General features: G+C 44.2%; 2 protein-coding genes and 1 pseudogene across 10 annotated transcripts in view; all 3 read left to right on the top strand.

Annotated features, from left to right (window-relative positions):
* Nucleotides 1–26,647, top strand: part of PDZD2 (PDZ domain containing 2) — a 472,210-nt gene that overhangs the window by 261,503 nt on the left and 184,060 nt on the right. The gene's annotated exons all lie outside the window — the stretch shown is intronic.
* Nucleotides 7,481–12,472, top strand: LOC129144087 (translationally-controlled tumor protein-like; annotated as a pseudogene).
* On the top strand, nt 22,199–22,873 carry LOC129144088 (mitochondrial import receptor subunit TOM7 homolog). The gene is given in 2 exon segments (XM_063810506.1): nt 22,199–22,560; nt 22,563–22,873. Coding segments are annotated over 2 exon segments (165 nt in total). The 5' UTR covers nt 22,199–22,490; the 3' UTR covers nt 22,658–22,873.

Here is a 26,647-nt window from a genome sequence, read left to right as displayed (position 1 = left end):
GGCATGTGCCTGTAATCCCACCTACCCAGGAGGCTGAGGCGCAAGAATCGCTTAAACCTGGGAGGTGGAGGTTGCAGTGAGCCAAGATCATGCCACTGCACTCCAACCTGGGTGACAGAGCAAGACTGTCTCAAAAAAAAAAAAAAAAAAAGAAGAAGAAAGGTGACTTTAAGTTAGCTTTTGTGAATCTTGATTGTTGTCTGTTTCAAATTGGAGAAATGAATACTTCCCCTCAATCAATTTTCAGTACCTTTGTGAGGGGACATACACTGTTGGGGAGTCCACACACTTACATCTGTCCTCCTAGGAGGTTTTTTTTAAAAAACAGTTTTATTGAGATTACATTATTACACATTTCATGCATTTAAAATTTACAATAAATAGTTTTTAAGTAAATTCAAGCAGATCTGTAGACATCACATTATCTACTTTTAGAACATTTTAATCACCCCTAAAAGAAACCCTCCATCCATTAGCAGTCACTCCTCACTTCACCTACAAACTCCTCAGCCCCTGTCAACCACTCTTTGATTTGCTATCTCTATAAATTTCCTTTTCTGGACACTTCATGTAAATGAAATCTATGTGGTCTTTTGTGACTGGCTTCTTTCACTTAGCACATTTTCAGTGTTCATACACATGTGACATCTGTCACTACTTTGTTTCTTTTTATCACCAAATGGTAGTCCAATGTTATCTATTCACCAGGTGATCGATATTGGGGTTGTTTTCACATTTTGGCTATCGTAAATAATACTGCTACGAACATTCATGTACGAGATTTGTGTGGACATAATGTTTTCGTTTCTCTTGGGTATATACCTAAGAGTGGAATTGCTGGGTCATATGGTAATTCCATGTTTAACATTTTGAAGAACTGCTAAACTTTTCCAACATTACTGCACAATTTTACATTCCTACCAACAATGCATGAGGGTTTCAGTTTCTGTACATCCTCACCAACACTTGTTGTTATGTCCTTTTAAAAAATTATAGCCAATCTAGTGTGTATAAAGTGGTATCTCACTGTGGTTTTGGTTTGCATTTCCCTGATGACTAATGATGTTGCACATCTTTTCCTGGGTTTGTTGTCCATTTTTGTATATCTTTTTTGGAGAAACATCTATTCAGATCTTTAGCCTGTTACTCAGTTGGATTGTCTGCTTATTATTGAATTGTTAAAGGGTTTGATTTGGATACTTTTTTTTCTTTTTTTTTTTTTTCAGACAGATTCTCATTCTGTCGCCCAGGCTGGAAGGCAGGGGCGCAATTTCAGCTCACTGCAACCTCCTCCTCCCAGGTTCGAGCAATTCTCCAGCCTCAGCCTCCCGAGTAGCTGGGATTACAGGCATGCACCACCATGCCTGCTAATTTTTGTATTTTTAGTACATGGCCAACATGGTGAAACCCCGTCTCTACTAAAAAAAATAAATACAAAAATTAGCCGGGTGCAGTGGCACGTGCCTGTAATCCCAGCTATTCGGGAGGCTGACATAGGAGAATCGCTTGAACCTAGGAGGCGGAGGTTGCAGTGAGCCAGATCACGCCACTGCACTCCAGCCTGGATGACAGTGAGACTCCATCTCAAACAAACAAAAACTTAAAATTTTATTAAGGGCTTTATTTCTTTGCATGTCAATTTCTCATTGTTCCAGCACCATTTATGAAAAAGATGGAAAGAAATGTTCTGCAAATAATATATATGATAAGGGATTTGCATGCAGGAGGGAAAAAAAAAAGTCCTACAACTTGAAAGTAAAAATTACATTTTGGGAGGCCGAGGTGGGTGGATCACCTGAGGTCAGGAGTTGGAGACCAGCCTGACCAACATGGTGAAACCCTGTCTTTACTAAATACAAAAAATTAGCCGGGCGTGGTACTGCATGCCTGTAATCCCGTCTACTTGGGAGGCTGAGGCGGGAAAATCGCTTGAACCCGGGAGGCAGAGGTTCCAGTGAGCTGAGATCACACCACTGCACTCCAGCCTGGGCAACAAAGTGAGACTCCATCTAAAAAAAAAAAAAAAATTAAAATTAAAATAAAAAAATATTATTATGTAATCTAGGGGTAGAAAGAATAGGAAAGGCCAGACATGGTGGCTGACACCTATAATCCAAACACTTTGGGAGGCCATGGTGGGAAGATTGCTTGAGCCCAGGAGTTTGAGACCGACCTGGGCAACATAGTGAGACCCTGTCTCTACTAAAAATACAAAAAATTAGCTGGGCAGGGTGGCACATGCCTGTAGCCCCAGCTACCCAGGAAGCTGAGATGGGAGAATCACCTGAGCCTGAGAGATGATGCAGTGAGCCAAGATCACACCACTGTACTCTAGCCTGGGCAATAAGAGACCCTGTCTCAAAAAAAAAAAAAAAAAAAAAGGAAAGAAAGAAAAAGAAAGGAAAAGTCATTGTAAATTAGTGAAAAACATTTTTTGTTTTTGTTTTTTTCTTTTTGAGACGGAATTTTGTTTTTGTTGCCCAGGCTGGAGTGTAATGGCGTGATCTCTGCTTACTGCAACCTCTGCCTCCTGGGTTCACGCAATTCTTCTGCCTCAGCCTCCCGAGTAGCTGGGATTACAGGTGCCCGCCACCATGCGCAGGAAATTTTTGTATTTTTAGTAGAGATGGGGTTTCACGGTGTTGGCCAGGCTGGTCTCTAACTCCTGACCTCAGGTGATCTGCCTGTCTCAGCCTCCCAAAGTGCCAAAGTGCTGGGATTACAGGCATGAGCCATTGCACCCAGCCACTTTTTTTTTTTTTTTTTTAGTATTTTAAAGCAGTGTATTTCTTTCAATTGTATGTGTTTCAATTAGCCAAAATACAAACAAAACCAAACCAGCAAAATAACCAATAAGTCTTTATCATGAGATTTATTCAACATTAAGTTATGCCACTTCTTATAAGCTCAATTAATAAGAACTTACTACATCTACAAATTACAAGTTGCTGAAGGTTAACATAGTGAAATCAGCCACAAATGTTAAAAATCAAGGAAAAGTTTATTTAGTCAACAGTCATTCAATAAACAAACATTTAATGAGCACTTGCTGTGGGCGAGGCTGGTCATGGATGAAGCCAAGAAAATAGATCTCTTATCTTCCCAGGGCCTTTTAAATGAACCAGTATTTATAAACATTCCAATACATTGCCTGAGAAAACAATTAATATTGCTATTATCATAACTTAGATGCTGAGATGTGAAAACTTGAGTCACTGGAAACCAATACTTGTTAATATGTCTTTTATTTATTTATTTATTTTTTTGAGACAGAGTCTCGCTCTGTCGCCCAGGCTGGAGTGCAGTGGCACGATCTCGGCTCACTGCAAGCTCCGCCTCCCGGGTTCACGCCATTCTCCTGCCTCAGCCTCCCGAGTAGCTGGGGCTACAGGCGCCCACCACCACACCCAGCTAATTTTTTTGTATTTTTAGTAGGGATTACAGGCGTGAGCCACTGTGCCCGGCCAATATGTCTTTTTTAAAAATTAGTAGTAGATGGTGAATATTATTGGAAAGGTACAGATACAGAATTCTGGGCACAATTGCATCGAATAAGGCTGAGGTTATAATTAAGCATTAGGAAAAAAGCAGCACATCTAAATGTTGCTGCTTGTGTTTCAAATTCGCCTATAAAATTATGCAAGTGAGTCTGCTTTTACCAGAAGGAGTGAATTTGTGTGTGTGTGTGTTTTGTTCTTTTGTTTTTTGGAGACAGAGTCTTGCTCTGTCGCCCAGGCCGGAGTGCAGTGGCCCGATCTTAGCCCACTGCAACCTCCCTCTCCTGGGTTCAAGCAATTCTCCTACCTCAGCCTCTGGAGTAGCTGGGATTACAGGCACTCGCCACCACGCCCGGCTAATTTTTTGTATTTTTTTTTTCTTTCTTAGTAGAGAGGAGGTTTCACCACGTTGGCCAGGCTGGTCTCAAACTCCTGGCCTCAGGTGATCCACCGCCCTCCTCAGCCTCCCAAAGTGCTGGGATTACAGGCGTGAGCCACCGCACCTGGCCAAATTTGTGTTTTGATCAGTGTCCCTTTCTTCTTTTTAAGTGGTTGAAGCAATGCATAGCAAACCTTTCTACTGCCTTGCAGGTGTTCTAGTTTAAGCTGAAGTGGCTTGATAGTCTCTTTTTCCCCTTCTCTACCTGCAACCTGAGGATGCTGGGGTTGCTTTTCTTCCTCTTCTAAGCCAGTTAGTGTAATCTTCCTCCATGTTCTTGGCCTGCATTTTTCCCCTCTGGGGTGGAGTTCAGTTTACCACTGGAAGATGTTTGCATTTTCCAACCCAGCAGACCCCTGGTCAAACATTAAATATAGCTTCATGCTAGCTCTGTGTATCTTCTTGGTCAGGAAAGTATTTTCTCACTACAGAGTTAACCTTCCCACTAAGAACTTCCCAGAGTAAGAGTGGATTTATTCAGGTATTGGGTACCTTCTGAGGATGTGGATTTCTGTCAACACTGATCTATAACTTTTCATTTTGAAAGGCTTGAAACAACCCATTCAGAGCCTGGAGGCCATGGCTCATGTGCTAGAAGTTGATAACTTTTGTTATTGGACTTTGGACGGGTAGGGAGTTTGCTTATTGTTATCATCTTTCCTTGGTAGAGTGCACTTACACATCACTATTTTATATCAGCTCCCCTCCCCCATTATTGCCTAACTTCAGTGGTGGTTCTTGGTTTTTAAGTGTGTATTTGTGTTGCTAAGAGTGAAATTGAGGTTATTTTATTTTTATTTATTTTTATTTTTATTATTATTTTTTTGAGACAGAGTCTCGCTCTGTCTCCCAGGCTAGAGTGCAGTGGCACCGTCTCGGCTCACTGCAAGCTCCGCCTCCCGGGTTCATGTCATTCTCCCGCCTCAGCCTCCCGAGTAGCTGGGACTACAGGTGCGTGCCACCACGCCCGGCTAATTTTTTTTGTGTGTATTTTTAGTAGAGATGGGGTTTCACCATGTTAGCCAGAATGGGCTCAATCTCCATTGATTACAGGGATTACAGGCATGAGCCACCACGCCCAGCCTTATTTTATTTTTTTGAGATGGAGTCTCACTCTGTCACCCAGGCTGGAGTGGAGTGGTGTGTTCTTGGCTCACTGCAACTTCTGCCTCCCAGGTTCAAGCTATTCTCCAGCCTCAGACTCCCAAGTAGCCGGGATTACAGGTACATGCCACCACACCCAGTTAATTTTTGTATTTTTAGTAGAGATGGGGTTTTACTATGTTGGCCAAGTTGGTCCAAACTCCTGAACTCAAGTGACAACCCACCTTGGCCTCCCAAAGTGCTGGGATTACAGGCATGAGCCACCACACCTGGCCTGAAATTGAAGTAATTTTAACTGAGATACCACACAAGTAAAATATACTTCATGTTACCGATGTCCAAATGTTCGTTGGTTTTTTGTTGTTGTTGTTGTTGTTTTGAGATGGGATCTCACCCTGTTGCAGAGGCTGGAGTGCAGTGGTAACCCTGACCTCCCCAGGCTCAGGTGATCCTCCCACCTCAGTTTTTGTATTTTTGGTAGAGACGGGGTTTCGCCATGTTACCCAGATTAGTCTTGAACTTCTGGGCTCAAGCAATCAGCCTGTCTCAGCCTCCCATAGTGTGAGGATTACAGGTGTCAGCCACCATGCGCGGCCTTAGTTTGGTTTTTATCAATGATGTAGGAAATCTATTAAGAGACTATTTATAGCCGGGTGCAGTGGCTCACCCCTGTAATCCTCGCACTTTGGGAAGCTGAGGCGGGCAGATCATCTGAGGTCAGGAGTTCCAGACCAGCCTGGCCAACATGGTGAAACCCCATCTCTACTAAAAATACAAAAATTAGCCGGGCATGGTGGCACGTGCCTGTAGTCCCAGCTGGTTGGGAGGATAAGGCAGGAGAATAGCTTGAACCCAGCAGGCGGAAGTTCCAGTGGGCCAAAAGTGTGCCACTGCACTCCAGCCTGGGCAACAGAGCAAGACTCTGTCTCAAAAAAAAGAAAAAACAAAAGAGACTACTCACAATATCTAGAATAGAATATTTGAACATATTTTCCACCTTTGGATGGGCTCATATCCAATAAGAATTAGATTAAATGTTATGTCTAAACTTTGAAAGTTGTACTATCCATCTAATTCTGGGTAGAATGCTTGGTTAGCCCAAGCTGATAATCGAGAACTGAGAAAAAGATCAACACAAAGGGATTTGTCTTGTTATAGTGGATGATTGTTTTCTTGACAGTTTGGTTATGATGACTTCTTAATGTTTTAAGTGGCCGTACTCCTTACCTGTCTTTGTGCAGGGTGCCATAATAAAATACTGCATGGCTGACATGATAGACATTTATTTTCTCGCAGTTCTGGAGGCTGGAAAGACGAAAGTACCAGCAGCATGGTTGGTTTCTGGTGAGGGCTCTCTTCCTGGGTTGTAGATGGCTGTCTTCTCACTGTGTCTTCACATGGCAGGGAAAGCAAGGAAGCAAGCTATCTGGCATCTCTTCTTATAAGGGTACTAATCCCTTCATGGGGTCCCTTCCTTGACCTCACTGAAACCTAATTACCTCCCAAAGATCTTATCTCCAAATACTATCACATTGGGGATTAGGGCTCTAACATGTGTATTTTGAGAGGGGACACAGTTCATAGTATTAGTCATAAATGACATAAAAGCTCTGGTTAATACACCCGTCTGGGTTATTGTGCCTTTCCTTCAAGAGACCCACTAATAGCTACATGTAGTGGATTATCAGGCTGAATTCATCCATCTATTTCCCATGAAATACAGATGAGAGAGGACACTGTGAAATACAATATTTTATATGTTTAATGTTTCATGCCTTATGAAGAAAGTCTTGCTATTTTAGTTGGATTTTATTCCTTAATCCCCACCCCCCACTCCCAGTTACGTGAAGGCATAAGAAAAGGATCTCCCAATTAAATGAAGGCATAAGAAAAGGATCAGGTGGCTGGGCCCGGTGGCTTATGCCTGTAATCCCAGCACTTTGGGAGGCTGAGGCGGGCAGATTACGAAGTCAGGAGTTCGAGACCAGCCTGGCCAATATGGTGAAACCCCGTCTCTACTAAAAATACAAAAATTAGCCAGGCATGGTGGTGGATGCCTGTAATCCCAGCTACTCAGGAGGCCGAGGCAGGAGAATTGCTTGAACCCGGGAGGCGGAGGCTTCAGTGAGCCGAGATCCTGCCATTGCACTCTAGCCTGGGCGACAGAGCCAGACTCCGTCTCAAAAAAAAAAAAAAAGAAAGAAAGAAAAGGATCAGGTAGTAAATAGAATCGAATAACATCTTTATCCATGTTGGAGATTTTATGTATATTTAAAATGCACAAAGATAGTCTACATTTCCCTCTATTTTCTTTTATTTTTGGTTTGATCCTTTTTTTGTTTGAAATTTAAGCAAGGCCCCGCCCCCGCTCCCCATGAGCGCAGCTCCAAGCTCCGGGCTCCTAGAAGGCAGCGCCACTGGTCGTCTCCCTTTAGCTGCCATCGGCCGCCATCATGATTATCTACTGGGACCTCGTCAGCCATGATCAGGTGTGTTCACGAGATCCGGGAGATCCCAGACTGGCTGTGCGTGGAAGTGGAGGCAAAGATGGTCTGTAGGAGAGAGGGTAACACTGATGACTCGCTCATTGGTGGAAATGCCTCCGCTGAAGGCCCCGAGGGCGAGGGCACGGAAAGCACAGTAATGGCTGGTGTTGATACTGTCATGAACCATCACTTTCAGGAAACTAGCTTCACCAGAGAAGCCTACAAGAAATACATCAAAGGTTACGTGATATCAATCAAAGACAAACTTGAAGAACAGAGACTAGAAAGAGTAAAACCTTTTATGACAGGGGCTGCAGAACATGTCAAGCACATCCTTAGTAATTTCAAAAACGACCAGTTCTGGCCGGGCGTGGTGGCTCACGCCTATAATCCCAGCACTTTGGGAGGCTGAGGTGGGAGGATCACTTGAGCTCAGGAGTTTGAGACCAGCCTTGGCAACATAGTGAGACCCTGTCCCTACCAAAAATACAGAAAATTAGCTGGCTGTGGTTGGTGCACACCTGTAATCCCAGCTACTCGGGAGGCTGAGGTGGGAGAATTGCTGAACCCGGGAGGCGGAGGCTGCAATGAGCTGAGATTACTGCACTCCAACCTGGGTAACAGAGCAAGACTGTCTCAAAACAAACAAAAAGCTACCAGTTCTTTCTGTATTGGGGAAACCATGAATCCAGGTGGCATGGTTGCTTTACTGGACTACTGGGAGGATGGTGTGACTCCATATGTGATTTTCTTTGAGGATGATTTAGAAATGGGAAAATGTTAACAAATTTGGCAATTGCTTTGGATGTATCACCTGTCATCGTAACTGACTGCAGCTTGTCATCCACACAACAACAGGACTTAAGAAAATGGGAATGATGTCATCTTGAGCTCTTCATTTATTTCGACCATGCTTTATTTGGAATGGAGGCATTGTTTTAAGAAAAGCACGTCATGTAGTTTGTCTAAAAATAAAATGCATTTAAACTCAAAAAATCTAAGCAAAAGAGATCATAAGGGCATTAATTTGGGGAGCAGGGACATGTGGTTAAGATGCTTTTTGATAACAGTTTGAATTTTCTATGCTGATTAAAAAAAGAGAAGAACATTTTCTTTTACCCCATACAGTAGAATATAAACCCCATACATAATAAGCAAGAGCTACAAAAAGGTTTTTGGCCAACATTAATATACGCGAAATACTATATTTAGTATACTAAAAGGATAACAATTCAGTTTACTACTAATAATACAGTGATGTACATGAAATAGTCATGTATAGCTCTAATATTCACATATATAATTAAAATCACATTTAAAATTTAAATGACATTAATTTTGAATATTCCTTTTCCCATTCATATAGTTTATGAAGCAAATTTATTCAAATAATCAGAGCCAAATTTTGAGTCAGCTGAGTCAGTTTTAAGGGTGTATTGCTTTCCATCTTTATTATTTGAAAGACTGTAATATTTATATTCATGTATGGTGCTGTCACTGGACATTTTATCCAAGACCACAAGTATTCATATGACCCTGCCACAGTTCCTCCATACCTTCATCCCTTCATCCTATAATTGAAAATAGCTTACGTTTATGGATGCGTTTACTACGTGCCAAATACTGTCATCGGTGCCTTACATGTATTAACTCGTTTATGCAGAGAAATCTGTGAGATTGATACCTTATCTCACTTTATTCAGGGAACTAAGGTTCAGAAAGGTCAAATAACTTAACTATGCGCTCAAAGTCACATAGTTCATGAAAGGCAGAGCCAAGATTCAAACCCAGCTGTGGAGCTCCAGAGTTCCTGCATTTTTTTTTTTTGGAGACTTAGTCTTGCTCTGTCGCCCAGGCTGGAGTACAATGGTGTGACCTGGCCTCACTGCAACCTCTGCCTCCTAGGTTCAAGCGATTCTCATGACTCAGCCTCCCAAAGCATCTGGGATTACAGATGCCCCACCACCATGCCTGGCTAATTTTTATTTTTTCTTTTCCTTTCTTTTTTTTTTTTGAGACAGAGTCTCACTCTGTCAACTGGGCTGGAGTGCAGTTGCGCAAACTCTGCCTCCTGGGTTCAAGCGATTCTCTTGCCTCAGCCTCCTGAGTAGCTGGGATTACAGGCACCCACCACTACCCCAAACTAATTTTTTTGTATTTTTAGTAGAGATGGGGTTTCACCATGTTGGCCAGCCTAGTCTCGGACTCCTGACCTCGTAATTCACCCACCTCGGCCTCCCAAAGTGTTGGGATTACAAGCATGAGCTACCACACCCAGCCTTTTTTTTTTTTGTATTTTTAGTAGAGACGGGGTTTCACCATGTTGGCCAGGCTGGTCTCGAACTCCTGACCTCAAGCTATCCATCTGCCTCAGGTTCCCAAAGTGCCGGGATTACAGGCATGAGCCACCACGCCCAGCCAGTTCCTGCTTTTAACCGCCATGCTACTCTGCTACAAGAAAATATAGCACTTAAAATGGTGAGATTATCTCCCCTAGGCATAATTGTTAAATTTAATATTAAATTGATTTCCCCCCTTTATTTTAAACCAGTTCTGTTTAAGCATCTAAAATTCCCATTGATATGAGATAATTGTGTCTTCTCCCAATAGTAATTTGTCATCCAAATTAATATAATTGAAAGAGGTTCATAATATAATTTGTACAGACTCAAATATGTAACAACTTCCTCTTTTATTATAATGTTAGAGAAGAGAAAATATAACCTTATATTTTGACATACATGGTATGTAAGCCAAATCAATTTGTGATGATTTGATGGGATAGTTACACTATTTCTGAAACAACTGCTGGTCACTAGGCACTGTACTAGGCTGTTGACATATTACCTATTTTCTCTGAAACTCTATAAGGAAAGTAGCATTGTTCTAGTTTTGTAGATGAATTAATTCAGGCTCAGATAATATGAGAAACTTGTCCAGCACAATACAGAGCCTGGGGCAGTAGAGTTGAGACTCACCCTTTGTGGAGCCATCGCTAAAGCTTCTGTTCTGTGGATGCCACTATGTGGCTTCACTGGACATACAGAACTGGGTTCAGAAGCCCCTGACTTGGAGCACGTGGCCACTGCATCGCCCCTGTCAGCTGACTCCTACAGTCCTTCCCGCTTTCTTTCGTTTCTCTGTTTTCTTGCCGAGTCTGGCAGGACTTTTGGCTGCAAACAACAGAAATTCCTGTAGCTAGTTTAAGCAGAAAGGGATGTGTTAACGGTTGTTGGTTAGGTGGTTCACAGAAGTTCTGGGAAGAACCAAGAATCAGGCTTGGATGTGATGGAGCCAGGAAAGGAGCCAAACCATACCATGGGTCTGTTCTAGCAGAAAAATCATGCTGCCTCCGCTGGCTGCTGAGTCCCCAGGAGCTGAGGGAATGAATGCCAGGACTGCGCTTCTCTTCTGCCATGCTCCTCAGAAGGCCTGGATCATAATGGGTGACCCTTGCCGCCTCTGTCACTCACACTGCATCCAGGTTATACTGGGATGCTTCTGATTGGTAGAAATAAGCTCACATGCCTGCAACTCTGGCTGCAATGGGGTATGGTTGTTTCACATTTTCTGCTAAATGGGGATTGAGTGAATCAGTCTACAGTGTCTGCCGTACTTAATCCACCCTGGTCCCGGCCCCAGCCCCAGCCCCAGCCTTGGCTCTACTACACAAAAGACCAGACAGTGTCTTAGTCCATTTGGTCTACTATAACAAATACCATAAATGAGATGGCTTATAAGTAACAAACTTATTTCCCATAGTCTAGAGGCTGGGAAGTCCAAGATCCAGGTATTAGCTGATTCAGTGTCTGGTGAGGGTCTGCTTTCTGGTTCATAGACGGTGCCTTCTTGCTGGGTCTTCATATGGTGAAAGAGGCCAGGCAGTTCTCTAGGGTATCTTTCATAAGGACACTAATCCCACTCATGAGCGCTCCTCTTTCATGACCTTATCGCTTCCCAAAGGCCCCACCTCCTAATATCGTACCTTGGAGGCTGAGATGGGCCTCCCAAAATTTGTATGCTAAAATCCTAACCCCCAAGGGGGTTCCTCCAATTTTGGAGGAACACAAAGATTCAGACCATAGCAGACGGGTATCCCATTTGTGCCTCATTCTCTAGTGCTTTGGTGGATACAGACTGAATTGATTGACATTTCTGTGCTTGTCTAAGTGTAACCAAACCCCGCAATTGACATGCTAGAGAAGGTTCGCCTTGTTCTGTTTCTCCTCCTGTAGCCGATATGGCTAACAGTGGGACTAACATGAGGGTCCAAAGTGAAAAAACTGCTCAACCACTCAAAGGAAACCCACTCCATGGAGGTGTCTTTCTAGCATGATGATCTTTCTGAAATTACGTTTTGTTTTAGTGGAGGAAGGCTTTCTTTTGAAGTCGGTATGCTATTTGGAGTTCATAGGGTGAAGAACATAACCTTCCATTCCCACGTTTCTCTCTGAAGTTCGGGCTTTCATCTGCTGGGTCCCACATGCTGAGTGCAAGGATAACAAATGTACCCAGTGAACAAAAGTTTAGCGTCTTTTTTTATATGAAAAACATTGCATCCTTCTTTTAGGGTACAGGTTTTCAGTTGCCTTTGAGAAAAGCATCACATGTAGGCCCAAGATCTGAAAATAAAGGAGACTTGAAGAAAATACTGTTGATTAGAATAGTATCAGACCAGATGTGGTGGCTCATGCTTGTAATACCAGCACTTTGGAAGGCTGAGGTGGGTGGATTGCTTGAGGTCAGGAGTTCAAGACCAGCCTGGCCAATATGGCAAAACCCTGGGCATGGTGGCACATGCCTGTAGTCCCAGCCACTCAGGAGGCTGAGGCACAACAATTGCTTGAACCCGGGAGGTAGAGGTTGCAGTGAGCTGAGATCATGCCCCTGCACTCCAGCCTGGATGACAGAGTGAAACTTCCTTGGGAAAAAAAAAAAAAAAAGAATAGTATCAAAGGGAAAGAAACACAAAGCTAAGATTTAGCCCATGGTCTGCATTACTGAGGACTTCAGGCATATTGAATTCATATCTCTGATTAATTATCTAGTTTGTACAATTGAAAAATACAAAGGCTAAGACCCTAAGAGTTACTATATGAAATGTACAAACTCTGGATGCAGTGTCTGATTCATACTATTATAATGTTAACTTCTGGGCATTTCTAGAAGCTATGAACCTACTGGGTGGGGCTGTTCGTCATGGCTCTTGCTGCCAGTGTGGGTTTCTGTCTTTCTTAGTTTGGTAATCACATGGATAGTTGACATCATCAGGTGAATAAGCAGGTCAAAGTTGAAGGGGGAAAAACCAAATCTGTTTCTTTAACACCATTGTTCACTATGGCCAGGGTTTAGAGCTTACACAGTATTAGAAGTACAGTCGTGAAGGATTTTAGTTTGCATTTTTCTGGTTATCTTGAAGTCTTGATTTTGCCAGAGGCTTGCAATTTATGTATTAATTTTCCTTCAGGTTCATTTAGCAGCAAGCGGAGGAACATTTGCATTTTAATTGTGTCATTCTCCAACCTCTCCCCTACCCCCAGCACACACTCTCTACTGCTAAAAGCTAGAGCCGGATGTCACTCCCTGCCTCTGGGTGACAGGAATGTCAGTGCCTCTGGGTGACAGGAATGTCAGTGTCTGTAACTCTTCAGTGGCTACCAACCCAACCACAGTGTGCCCCAATGAACTTTTCCAGTGCCACGTGATCCCAGAATTAAACAGCTAATGAAATTCTCTGCTCAAGTGGCACATGCCTACACGGCTCCAAAACATTAAAACTTGGAGGTTTTTTCAAAATTAAAATGACTAAATAAAGTTTATTGCATTGTCATTCCAGTAAGTCATACTCAAGATTCTGATCCTGGCCGGGCGCGGTGGCTCACGCCCGTAATCCCAATACTTTGGGGGGCTGAGGCGGGTGGATCACGAGGTCAGGAGTTCAAGACCAGCCTGGCCAAGAAGGTGAAACCCCGTCTCTACTAAAAATACAAAAATCAGCCAGGCATGGTGGTGGGCACCTTAATCTCAGCTACTCGGGAGGCTGAGGCAGAGAATTGCTTGAACCCAGGAGGCGGAGGTTGCAGTGAGCCGAGATTGCACCACTGCACTCCAGCCTGGGTGACAGAGTGAGACTCCATCTCAAAAATAGAAAAAAAAGATTCTGATCCTAACACAGGGATCTCATTTTGAAAAGGAAAAATTTAGGAGTAGATAGAACATGTCTCAGAGGACAACTTTGAAACTTTCAGAGGACAGATGTCAATGTGAGAAAGGGTACTCAGTGAAATCTGGTGCCATTGCTAATGCCATTTTCTTAGATGATGAAACGGAGACAATAATTCAGTGACAAAGACTGTTTTTGTTCCAGGTGGTGTTCTATTGAAATTGAGGCTATGCTGTGTATAGGACCACTTCTTAACACAGAATTGACATAGAAAGCTGGTGAAGCAAACCTAAATTCAGGCTTAGCAGCCTCAGTAATTCTGACATGTGCTCATACAGGAGTGGAGGTAGCATGAAATATTTACAGTGAGCCTGGCGGGGACTAGTGTATACAGAGGTTAAGTTCAGCAAAACGTAGGGGGTGGGGAAAGCCTGAAGTGGTGAAAACGTGTACCTAGTTGTCCCTGTGAGAGAGGCAAAGTTTTGGAGTTGAATTCCTATTTCTTTTAGAAGCTGTAGGGGGTCTTCATTGGATACCGTTACTTTCTAAACAACAGAGAGTATGTTGGGTGTTTCCAGAACTGTGCAATGCTGCAAAGGAATACTGGGACCAGATGCCACCTACCCTCCTGATGCCTACTTTCCAATTGGAGAAGCATCCCTCACTTGAAATCCCCACATTATTAGATTGCCGCTGTGACATCCAGGCAAAAAAATGATGAGCCCGTGGCATCTACACTTGGCCCTTCCTATCAGATTCAGCTTCGTGGCCCCCAGATTCTGCTGATTCCCCAGTTAACCAGTTATGGACCTTCTGTGCTAGGGGGTGTTCTCCACAGAGACAGCAAACCCTGAGGCCAGGAGTCTCCTCTATTTCTTGCTACTTGTCCTCTGGGCTCTTGACTAAAAGAACCGTCTTTGTCTTGCGTCCAGACATTTCAGCCTAGAAGCAGGCAAACTCTCCGGGAAAGCCCTGCTGTGTCCCCAGGAGAAGGGCATTTCTGGGTTTGGGAGAAAACACCCTGAAGGCGGGCAAGCTTACCATTTGCTCTATATACAGGCCAGAGAGTTTCAAAGACCCAGGGCCCAGGATGTGAGAGAAGGGAATTCTGATTTGTGTGTGTGTGTTAATTTTTTTTTCAAACACTTAACTCTTCGTAGAGACAAATATTACTCTTTTCAGGTCTGTTTTTGAAAAACAGATGAAAGGACCAGTAGTATGTAGACAGGTTAATATCCACTTGGCCTTTCTATCTGAGCCCAGTCCTGATTTCATTCTGTCCATGGGGAAAACTTCCTTTTTACAGTGTACCTACAGAGCGGAGCTTTGTTCCGGAATCTTTTATTGGGAACCTTTTGTTTTTAAGAATTTATTGGAGATTGGCTTGGCAGGGACTCCAAGTGTCAGCTTATATGTGTGTTGGGGGGACAGTGGGAGAGAGAATGTTGGATAGGGGCCCCATATGTGTTCCTGATGATTGTAGGTGCTCCTAAAGTCTAAAGACTGAATCTGTAGAGGGTAAACAACTGTTTTTTGGTTTTTTTGTTTTGTTTTGTTTTTAATGCTGGAATTTATTTTTCCATCTTGTTTTTTCTCCCGGACATTTTCCAGCTGCAGAACACTGGGTTTACAAAATAAAAAGCCTTCATCATTAGTCCATCCCGGAAGAAGGCATTGGTGTCTGTGTTGGTGGCTTTGGTTGCCCTGCCCGGAGCAGGCTCATCTCCCTCGGTGTCATTGGATACAGTTGGCTGTATCTAAGGGTTGCCTTCCCTACTTCAGTTGCATTTGCGTAGAGCAGGCTCAACCCCTCCAGGGGAGGGTGCCCTTGCGTACCCACAGTCAGGTGTAGAGGCCTGGTTCTACTCCCACTGGGTCCCCGATTGCCCTTGAGCAAGGGTTGAATGACAGTGCCTGTTCATCTTTTTGTTGCCTCATACCCGGAGCGCTGGCTGTCCCAGCCCAGCAAGTGAGGCCAGGTGAGTTAGGTGTGGTGTTCTTGTGCCTTCTGGCACCTTCTGATGTCCCAATTCAGGTGCATCTATTTTTAGATTGGGCTTGCCCTGGCTCGAGTGTCACTTTTGCAAGACTGTGACCTTGCACGTGTTCAGCTGTTTCTTCACGGATCCCTGGGTGTTCCCTGATTCTCTTTGGAGGCCTTGTGCTCTGCATAGAGCCAGTACAAAACCCCCTTGCTTAGCTGTTCCTGGGCAAGGGCGTTTCATCTAGCTAGAGGTAAAAATTAGTGTCCAGATGCCTGGGGAAGGGAGGGGGCTTACAGGCTTGATGGGACAGTTCACTTGAGTGAGTGTGAGCCTCCTACTAGCATCCATCTGGTTTTAGTGAGAGCCCTGTGCTAATTGTCATCATGACAGGCCCAGTTTGTGTGAAACTGTTTATAAACTCCATAAAACCATGTGCAAATGTGGGGAACTTAGGCTGGCACGAGTGGAAGGAGGTTGATGAGGGACAGGCACTACCTCTTAAACAAGGGTGGGGACACAGTATCTTGCCACACAAGATGGAGGAAACCAGATGGAGCTGGCAAGGAAAACAGGGTGAGCCACTTGAAGTGTTTAGTGGCCACATTCAGGAGTTTGCACTGGATCCAGAAAACCCTTGGGAGCCACAGGATTGGGACGATTATTGCATCTGACACTTGTCAGGTAGAGAATATTGTAAACTTGTGGCCAAGGAGAGTTAAGAAGGAAATAAAAAGTGAGATCTGGATGGGTGCAGTGGCTCACGTCTATAATCCCAGCACTTTGGGAGGCCAAGGTGGGAGGATTGCTTGAGGCCACCCTGGGCAACATGGCAAAACCCTGTTGCTACAAAAAATACAGAACTTACCCTGGCATGGGTGCCTGCAGTCCCAGCTACTGAGGAGGCTGAGGCAGAAGCATCACTTGAGCCCAGGAGGTTGAGGCTGCAGTGAGCCATGTTCACACCACTGCACTCCAGCTTGGGTGACAGAGTGAGACCCTTTCTCAAAAATAAACATTAAATATCCCTTTCCATTGAAGGATGTATAGAAATAAAGAAATTCTGGAAGGATTTCCCAAGAGCTCAGAGTAGAGGTGCCTGTGAGACTTGTATTAGTCTGTTCTCACACTGCTCTAAAGACATACCTGAAGCTGGGTAATTTATAAAGAAAAGAGGTTTAATTGGCCCACAGTTCTGCAGGCTGTACAGGCTTCTGGTTTTTTTATTTTTATTTTTTAGAGACAGAGTCTTGCTCTGTCGCCCAGGCTGGAGTGCAATGGCGCGATCTCGGCTCACTGCAGCCTCTGCCTCCCAGGTTCAACCAATTCTGTCTCAGCCTCCCGAGTAGATGGGACTACAGGCGTGTGCCCCTACACCCAGCTAATTTTGAATTTTTAGTAGAGATGGAGTTTCACCAAGTTGGCCAGGCTGGTCTCAAACTCGTGACCTCAGGTGAGCCACCGTGCCCGGCCAGGCTTCTGCTTCTGGGGAGGCCTCAGGACACTTACAGTCATGGCAGAAGGTGAAGGGGAAGCAGGCACATCTTAAATGGCCGGAACAGGAGCCAGAGAGCAAAGGGAGAGGTGCCTCACACTTTTAAACAACCAGATTTCATGAGAACTCACTATCATGAGAACAGCAAGGGGGAGATCCACCCCCATGATCCTGTCACCTCCCACTAGGTCCCTCCTCCAACAATGGGGATTAAAATTTACATAAGATTTGGGCGGGGACACAAATCCAAACCGTGTCAAGACTGAACAGGAGTCCCTTGGGGAAAGGAAAGACACTGAGCTGGGTGAAAGGTCACTGGCATGTTCCATTGGAAATGTCAATTCCTTACATATGACACAGAACCAACTAGGGTGAACAGAGTTCCTGGGATTGAAAAGTGAAGATAGAGAAAGAACCATCTGGAAATCATTCATGGGCATCATTTTGGGCATTTCAGAATTCTCCTTTGAGGTTTATTATAGTCAGCAAATGGAAAGGACAGAAAAAGACGCCTGGTGTTCTGACTGTCTCAGGGATAACCTTTCTTTTTAAATAGTATGGTTAATCATGCTGGTTTAAGCTTCTCTTTTGATTTTTAGGGTAGCCTTAATCATTACAATTCTTTTATCTTCCATTAGACTTGGCTCATCCCTAGCCAGTAAATAATTTGGAAAATAAAAAAGATGAAGGTTACAGTGCACCTGAGGAGGGAAGTGCAGTTCCCTTCTGAGTGGACCCCAAGATCTCATTGATGGCACCGGCACTTAGCCAGCAAGATGACCAGGAGGCTTTTCTGTGCTACTCCAAGAGTGGGTGTTTTGTGTAGCTTTTCCAGGGGAATCCTGGGTGGCATGTGGTTCCCGGCTTCCTCCTCTTGTCAAGTAACTAGTGGCCTAATTGGAGCTGGCAGCCCCTTTGGGAACCGCCGAGTGCTGACTTCTGAGTCTTTCACCACGGCTGTGCACTGAGCTCTCTGTTTTCATTTCCCACTTTCCCCTTTGTCACTTTCAATTACACCAGGACAAGCTATGTATAATTTGGTTAGTGATGTAAATAAGCCAAAACAGCAGAAAGATTGAAATGTGAAGAAACTGGTGGAGGAGTGAGTAGGTTTTACTGGAGAGTCACTGTAACCACAGCTTGACAAATGCCCACTGTGGCCGGCACTGAGATGATCTAAAGCACTGTCTCTTGATTTTAGCAAAACCTCTGCAGCTACGTCGCACATTTTCGTATGAGGAAACTGAGGCATTGAAAGAGTTATTATTCATATGGCTAGTGAGCAGGAATGCTAAGTTTAGCCCCATAGTTGTTTAACTGAAGCTCATTGTCTTGTCTTTTTTTTTTTTTTTGAGACGGAGTCTCGCCTAGGCTGGAGTGTGGCGGTATGATCTTGGCTCACTGCACCCTCTGTCTCCCAGGTTCAAGCGATTCTCCTGCCTCAGCCTCCCTAGTAGCTAGGATTACAGGTACACGCCACCACGCCCAGCTAATTTTTGTATTTTTGGTAGAGACAGGGTTTCACCATGTTGGCCAGGCTGGTCTCAAACTCCTGACCTCAGGTGATCTGCCTGCCTCGGCCTCCCAAAGTGCTGGGATTCAGGTGTGAGCCACAGGGCCCGGCCGTCTCTCTCTTAAGACTTAATTTTTTTAGAGCAGTTTTAAGTTCACAGCAAAATTGATAAAGAAAAAAAAAAGGAAAAAAAAAAAAAAAGGCCAGGCACAGTGGCTCACACCTGTAATCCGGGTTATAGGGGAGAATGAGACAGGAAGATCACTTGAGGCCAGGAGTTTGAGACCAGCCACCTGGGAAATATAGTAAAACCTGTCTCTAAAAAACAATTTTTTTTTTTTTATGAACCAGGCGTGGTGGTGTGTGCCTGTAGTTTCGGCTGCCTGGGAGGATGAGGCAGGAGGACTGCTTGAGCCAAGGTCTTTGAGGCTGCAGTGAGCTATGACTGTGCCACTGCATTCTGGCCTGGGTGACAGAGCAAGACCCAGCCTTTTAAGTTTTTTTCTGGCCAGGGGTTTTGGGAGGCTAAAGTGGCCTTCTTGAGCTCAGGAGTTCGAGACCAGCCTGGGCAACATGACAAAACCACGTCTCTACCAGAAATACAAAAGTTAGCCAGGCATAGTGGCACGCACCTATAATCCCAGCTACTCGGGGGGCTAAGGTGGGAGAATTGCTGGATCCCAGGAAGTTGAGGCTATAGTGAGCTATGAGCGCGCCACTGCACTCCAGCCTTGGTGACAGAGTGAGACCCGGTTTCAAAAATAAATAAAAATAAATAAATAATTTTTTCTGAGCAAAAGATAGAGATTTCCTATATATCTCCTTTTCCCACACATGTACAGCCTCCCCCATGATCAGCACCCCCCCACTGGGGTGGTGCATTTGTTAAAATTGATGAACCTCCATTGACATCTTTTAATCACCCAATGTCCACAGTGTACATTAGGGTTCGCTCTTGGTGTTATATATTAAAAAAAAAAAAAAAAAGTCCAGGCACGGTGGCTCACACCTGTAATCTGGGCTATAGGGGAGACTGAGACAGGAAGATCACTTGAGGCCAGGAATTTGAGACCAGCCTGGGAAATATAGTAAAACCTGTCTCTAAAAAACAATTTTTTTTTTTAAATGAACCAGGCGTGGTGGTGTGTATAATGACACACCAAATGTATAATGACATGTATCCATCATTATCATACAGAGAAGTTTCACTGCCCTAAAAAACCTCTGTGCCCATTTTTCCCTTTTTCCCTCCAACACTTGGCACCCAGGGATCTTTTTACTGTCTCCATAATTTTGCCGTTTCCAGAATGTCATATAGTTGGAATCATACCACAGATGGCCCTTCAGATTGGCTGCTTTCACTTAGTAACATGCCTTTAAGTTTCCTTCATGTCTTCGTTCCTTGGTAGCTCATTTCTTTTCAGTGTCATGTAATACTCCATTGTCTGCGTGTGCCGCGGTTTATCTAGTCACTTAAGGACATCTTGGTCATTTCCAAGTTTTGGCAATTATGAATGAAGCTGCTGTAAACATCTGTGTGCTCACTGTCTTTTCACAAAACATTCTGTCCCCCTTAAGAGGTTTCATGGAGGACTCGCTTAGATCCTCTGTGACAAACGGGACATGGTCAAAGCCTGGTGCCAGAGAAGAAAGAACATAGGATTTGTTATCAGGCAGATCTGATTTGGTTGGGAGTCTGAATCCCAACTCTCCTCCATCTGTGATTTAAAATCCTCAATATTCTCTGCCATTAATGTACAGTGCTCTATGAAGCATTTAGCCTTCTGTGGGCACGCTGAAATTCATGTGTGAACTATGCTCAAATGGTTGTACAGGTAAAAAAAATTTGAAGCTCTTAAGGCCGGGTGCAGTGGCTCACGCCTGTAATCCCAGCACTTCGGGAGGCCAAGGCAAGTGGATCACTTGAGCTTAGGAGTTCGAGACCAGCCTAGGCAGCATAGTGAAACCCTGTCTCTTCCAAAAATACAAAGAAAAAAAATTAGCTGGGTGTGCTGGTCTGCCCCTGCGGTCCCGGGTACTCAAGAGGCTGAGGCAGGAGGATCGCTTGAGCTTGTGAGGCAGAAGTTGCAGTGAACCAGGATTGTGCCACTGCACTCCCACCTGGGTGACAGAGTGAGACCCCATCTCAAAAAAAAAATTTTTTTTTGAAGCTCTTGAGCCGAATATCTTTTCTTACAGAGTCTGATATTCTTGCTACTTAGATTATGAAGGCTTTTTGCAAACTTTTTTTCATAGGTCATAGAAAATTTAAGCTTTAGTTGGTCAGTGCTGGGAGGATTACACTTTCTTAGTTACATACAAACCAGAGAGGCTTTGCCCTAGTGCCCGCCCTCCTCTGAGGTACTAGAAGTACTAGAAGTTCCACACTTTGGCTGTTGTTCTTACTACCAGAATTTGCATTGTTACAGGCCAGCCAGGCACATTCTTGTGTCTTTTGTTGTCAAACTGTTTTAGATAGAGTTTAAGACCTGGAAGTCACCATTGCCTGATTCCCATGGGAAATCTCCAATTATTTAGAGAAAATTCTTCTTGTGGGAAAAAAGGGGGAAACAAATAACTGATTGTTTAGAGGCTCATAGAAAGAAATGTCCATATATGACCCAACTTCCTTGCCAATGTTTCAGAAGGCTGTGGTTTTGTGAGTCAAGTTCCTGCTACCATAGAATGGACGTAATTCCAGGAGAGGATTCTTCATGGTAAAGATGAGAAATACCTTGAAAGTACAGCTCTGAGCCCAAACATGTCATTGAGCGTAATGTGGTTTTTGATAGATTTCTTCCTCCACAGGCTACGCTCTTAATCTTCCCCACTTGAATAAGAAAGACTTATATGTATATATATTTTTTATCATAATGGAGACTTAGTAAGCTTAAGGGTCTGTTTTTTGTTTTTGTTTTGTTTTTAAGAGGAATTATTTTGAGATCTGGAAATTACACCCTGAATGCAGTAAATTTTTAAAACTGAGCATCACTGGGAACTGAACGTTGCTACTGTTAAGCTTACGGAAGAGCAGAGGGAGACAAGGAAGGAAGGGGTTGATTAGCCACGGAAACTACTCTGAAAGACACACCTTTCCAGTTCAAAGAAGCTTCACTAGCCTTTTGTTTTGTTTTGTTTTTTGAGATAGAGTCTTACTCTGTCTACCAGGCTGGAGGGCAGTGGCTTGATCTGGGTTTGCTGTAACCTCCGCCTCCTGGGCTCAAGTGACTCTCCTGCCTCAGCCTCCTGAGTAGCTGGGACTGCAGGCATGCACCTCCAGGCCCAGCCGATTTTCGTATTTTTAGTTAGACATGGGATTTTACCATGTTGGCCAGGCTGGTCTTGAGCTCCTGACCTCTAGCGATCCACCCACCTTGACCTCGCAAAGTGCTGGCGTTATAGCCCCTGAGCCACCACGCCCAGCTCTTCACTAGCCCTTCAAAAATGCGCTTGCAGGCTGGGCGTGGTGGCTCATGCCTGTAATCCCAGCACTTTGGGAGGCCGAGGCAGGTGGATCACCTGAGGTCAGGAGTTCAAGACCAGCCTGGCCAACATGGTGAAACCCCCGTCTACACTAAAAATGCAAAAAATTAGCCAGGCTTGGTGGTGGGCACCTGTAATCCCAGCTACTCAGGAGGCAGAGGTTGCAGTGAGCTGAGATCGTGCCATTGCACTCCAGCCTGGGCCACAAGAGTGAAACTCCATCTCAATAAATAAATAGATAAGTAAAAATAAAAATAACTTCTCCCTTTCGGATTCCCGATGTGGTGGTTGCTGTAAGGGGTCCTCCCTGTGCCACACGGCCGTCGCCATGGTGAAGCTGAGCAAAGAGGCCAAGCAGAGACTGCAGCAGCTCTTCAACGGGGGCCAGTTTGCCATCCACTTGGGCTTATCCCTCTTGTGATTTACCTGGGATTTAAGAGGGGTGCAGATCCTGGAATGTCTGAACCAACTGTTTTGAGCCTACTTTGGGGATAAAGGATTATTTGGTCTTCTGGATTTGGAGGCAATCAGTGGACAGCATGAAAGATGTGTGCTCTGGCTCGGATAAGAGATGGAACATCATTCAGTCACTATTTGGATGGCACAAGGCTCTTCACAGATGAACCTGTAGCAGAGTGGAACTTGTACTAACTTATGATAGAATGTATCAGAATAAATGTTTTTAACAATGTTAAAAAAATAAAAATAAAATACACTTGCAGATAAGTCACAGTGGCATGAGGTATTTGTTGAATGCACACTCTGTACAGGTGCCTGGAGAAGCACAACATCAGTGACTGCCCTTGACCACTTCGGCACACTGGTGAGAGTCAAGTTTCAAGCTTATTCCCCTGTTGAATGAGAAGAACACTAGAATCGTGTCTCCTGCTTCTGACCCACCTGGGCTGCACCTCCACACTCGGTGGCGTTAAGATGCACCACACTCAGGGGAGTCATTAGGGAGGAAACAGCCACATCGCCTTGAGTTTCTGAAAACCAAATGAATGGCAGTGCTTTCACTGACAATGACAATTCAGTGCAGTAAAGATAAAATACAAAGAGTTGGAGCTTCCAAACTCTCCCCACAGTTCCAAGCTCTCCCCACAGTCTTAGTGGAATTGCGATGGGCCTTTGGTCTGCTGGTCCAGTTAATACGCTCCAAGTAGCATGGGCAGCAGTCTGAACCCAAACCCACTTGGCTGCCGTCCTTCCCAGAATGCCTGTTCCACAAGCCTGCCATTTGGCTTGTTCTCCCTGCTGTGCGGTGCCAATTAGGTGGACTGAGCTAGAATGTAATTGTCTCCAGGTACAGCTGCTGTGAGGAGTAGCCCACTTTCCTTTTGTCCATGATGGGGAGAAGCTTGGAACTTGGGCCAATGTCAAGAGCAAGAAACCAGCTTTGAGGCTTTCCTGAAGACGCACTTCTGAAAAATCGCTCCTGATTCCCCCAGCCCATGGTGATAGGTCCCTGTGGAAACGCTGGAGTCCCCACTGCCTTTATCCATCACTTCACGTTTGGCGTGTGTTGCCTCGTAGTGGTGGGAATCTTTTCATCTGGATACTCTTCATCTTCCCAGCAAGTTTATGTGGCGCATGTGCTTAGAGGAGACGCTTGTTAATTATTTGTCTGATTCTGGTCTTGAGACGTAGCCAATCTCATGGACACCAGCAGGATCATACCCCAAAGATTTTATCTTTAGGGATTCTTAGCAAAATTGATTTCTTAGAGCTCCCAGAGCCTTGAGGCATTAGACAGAATTCTTGAGCTGAAATTGACTGGTGATATTGGCCCAGAAAATTCCTTATTCCTTCTGCCCAGTAGAGTGTGTGTTGTCACCAACACTTGGAGCCTGTGCCTGAGGGTCTTCATGTCTGTGGCAGGATTCCTGGGAATAAGTTCAAGTCCTGGTGGAGCTGGATTGAGTTTCCAAAACCAAAATTGTCTCCATTTCTGTGAAGAAAGAAACTACCCCTAACTCAAAGGATTGATTGGACTGACAAGCCAGGCTGGAAAATGGGGACTGAACACTTATCTATGTCCTGCAGTGACTGGCAGGAGGGTCTAAGGGGCTAAGGAGGCACAAATGCCTTTAAGTGAGGCCATGGAAAGTCATCCTAAGTAAAAAGAACAAAGTCAGAAGCATCACATTACCTGACTTCAGACTATACATAAGTCTATAATAACTAAAACAGCACGGTACTGGTACGAAAACAGGCACACAAACCAATGGAACAAAATAGAGAACCCAGAAATAAAGCCACACATCTAAGGCCGTCTGATCTTCCACAAAGTTAACAAAAACAATGAGGAAAGGACTGTCTATTTAATAAATGGTGCTGGGATATCTGGTTAGCCATATGCAGAAGAATGAAACTGGACCCCTACCTTTTTACCGTCTTCAAAAATTAACTCATCGTGGACTAAAGATTTAAATGTAAGACCTCAAACAGTAAGAATCCTAGAAGAAAACCTAGGAAACATCATTCTGGACATCGGCCTTGGAAAAGAATTGATGGCTAAGTCCTCAAAAGCAGACACAACAAAAACAAAAATTGACAAGTAAGACCTAAGTAAAGAGCTTCTGCACAGCAAAAGAAATTATCCACAGAGTAAACAGACAACCCACGGAATGGGATAAAATATTTGCAAACTCTGTTTCCAACAAAGGTCTAATACTAGAATCTATAAGGAACTTAAACTAGCCAACAAGCAAAAAAAAAAGATAACCCATTTACAAAGTGGGCCAAAGACAGGAAAAGACATTTCTCAAGGAAGACATACAAGTGGCCAGCAAACATGAAAAAATGCTCAACATTGCTTATCACCAGAAAAGTGCAAATTAAAACCACCATGAGATACCATCTCACACCAATGGCAGTTATTTGTGAAGTCAAGTGCCTCATACCTATAATCCTAGCATTTTTTGGAGGCTGAGGTGGGAGGATCATTTGAGGCCAAGAGTTCAAGACCAGCCTAGGAAACGCATAGCAAGACCCTGTCTTGACAGAAAGTAAAAAAAATTAGCCAGGCATAGTGGCATGTTCCTATAATCCAGCTACTTAGGAAGCTGTGGCAGGAGATCCCTTGAGCCCAGGAGTTTGAGGCTGAAGAGAGCTATGATTGTGCCACTGTGCCCCAGCCTGGCCAATGGAGCAAGACCCTGTCACTTAAAAAAAAAAAAAATTAAAAGCCAGGCCAGGCATGATGGCTCACGCCTGTAATCCCAGCACTTTGGAAGGCTGAGGCGGGCGGATCACCTGAGGTCAGGAGTTCGAGACCAGCGGCCAACATGGCGAAACCCCATCTCTACTAAAAATACAAAATTAGCCAGGCATGGTGGTACGAGCCTGTACTCCCGGCTACTCCAGAGGCTGAGGCAGGAGAATTGCTTGAACCCGGGAGGCAGAGGTTGCAGTGAGCCGAGATTGCACCACTGCACTCCAGCCTGGGCAACAAGGTAGAAACTCCATCTGGAAAAAAAAAAAAAAAAAGAAAAAAAATTAAAAGCTAAAAAATAACAGACGCTGGGGAGGCTTTGGAGAAAAGCGAATGCTTATACACTGTTGGTGTGAATGTAAGTTAGTTTGGCCACTGTGGAAAGCTGTTTGGAGATTTCTCAAAGAACTTAGAACTACCATTCAACCCAGCAATTCTATACTAGGTATATACCTGAAAGAAAACAAATCATCCTGTCAAAAAGACACATGCACTTGTATGTTCATCTCAGCACTAGTCACAATGGCAAAGCCATGGAATGAACCTATGTGCCCATTAATGCTAGATTGGATAAACAAAGTGTGGTATATATACACCATGAAATACGACACAGTCATAAAAAAAATGAAATCATGTCTTTTGCAGCAACATGGACGCGGCTGGAGGCCATCATCCTAAGCAAAATAACACAGGAACAGAAAACTAAATACCGCATATTATTCTCACAAGTGGGAGCTAAACATTGGGTATTCATAGACATAAATATGGCAACAATAGATGCTGGAGACTACTAGAGGGGGTCAGGGCCCAGGGTTGAAAAACGTAACTATTGGGTACCATGCTTAGTACCTGGGTGACAGGATCAGTTGTACTCTATACCTCAGCATCATACAATATACCCAGGTAACCAACCTGCATATATACCCCTGGATCTAAAACAAAAGTAGAAATTTTAAAAAATTAAATGTAAAATAATAAAACACAGTACCATGTTGCATCATGGGAGAGAAAAAAAGTGAGGGCAGGGCTGGTCCAGCTCTTTCTGGTAGAATGTGTCTGATTGTTTGGTAGTCATAAAAACCTTCTGCTACTTTCTTTTTTGGGTGTTTTTTGTTTGTTTGTTTGAGACAGGGTCTCACTCTGTCACCCAGGCTGGAGTGCAGTGGCACTATCTCGCTCACTGCAGCCTTCGCCTCCCAGGCTCAAGTGATTCTCCTGCTTCAGCCTCCCGAGTAGCTAGAATTACAGGTGCCTGCTACCATACCCAG

This window comes from Pan troglodytes, chromosome 4 (assembly GCF_028858775.2).
Source record: "Pan troglodytes isolate AG18354 chromosome 4, NHGRI_mPanTro3-v2.0_pri, whole genome shotgun sequence".
NCBI lineage: Eukaryota > Metazoa > Chordata > Mammalia > Primates > Hominidae > Pan > Pan troglodytes.
This window is presented reverse-complemented; position numbering and strand designations above follow the sequence as displayed.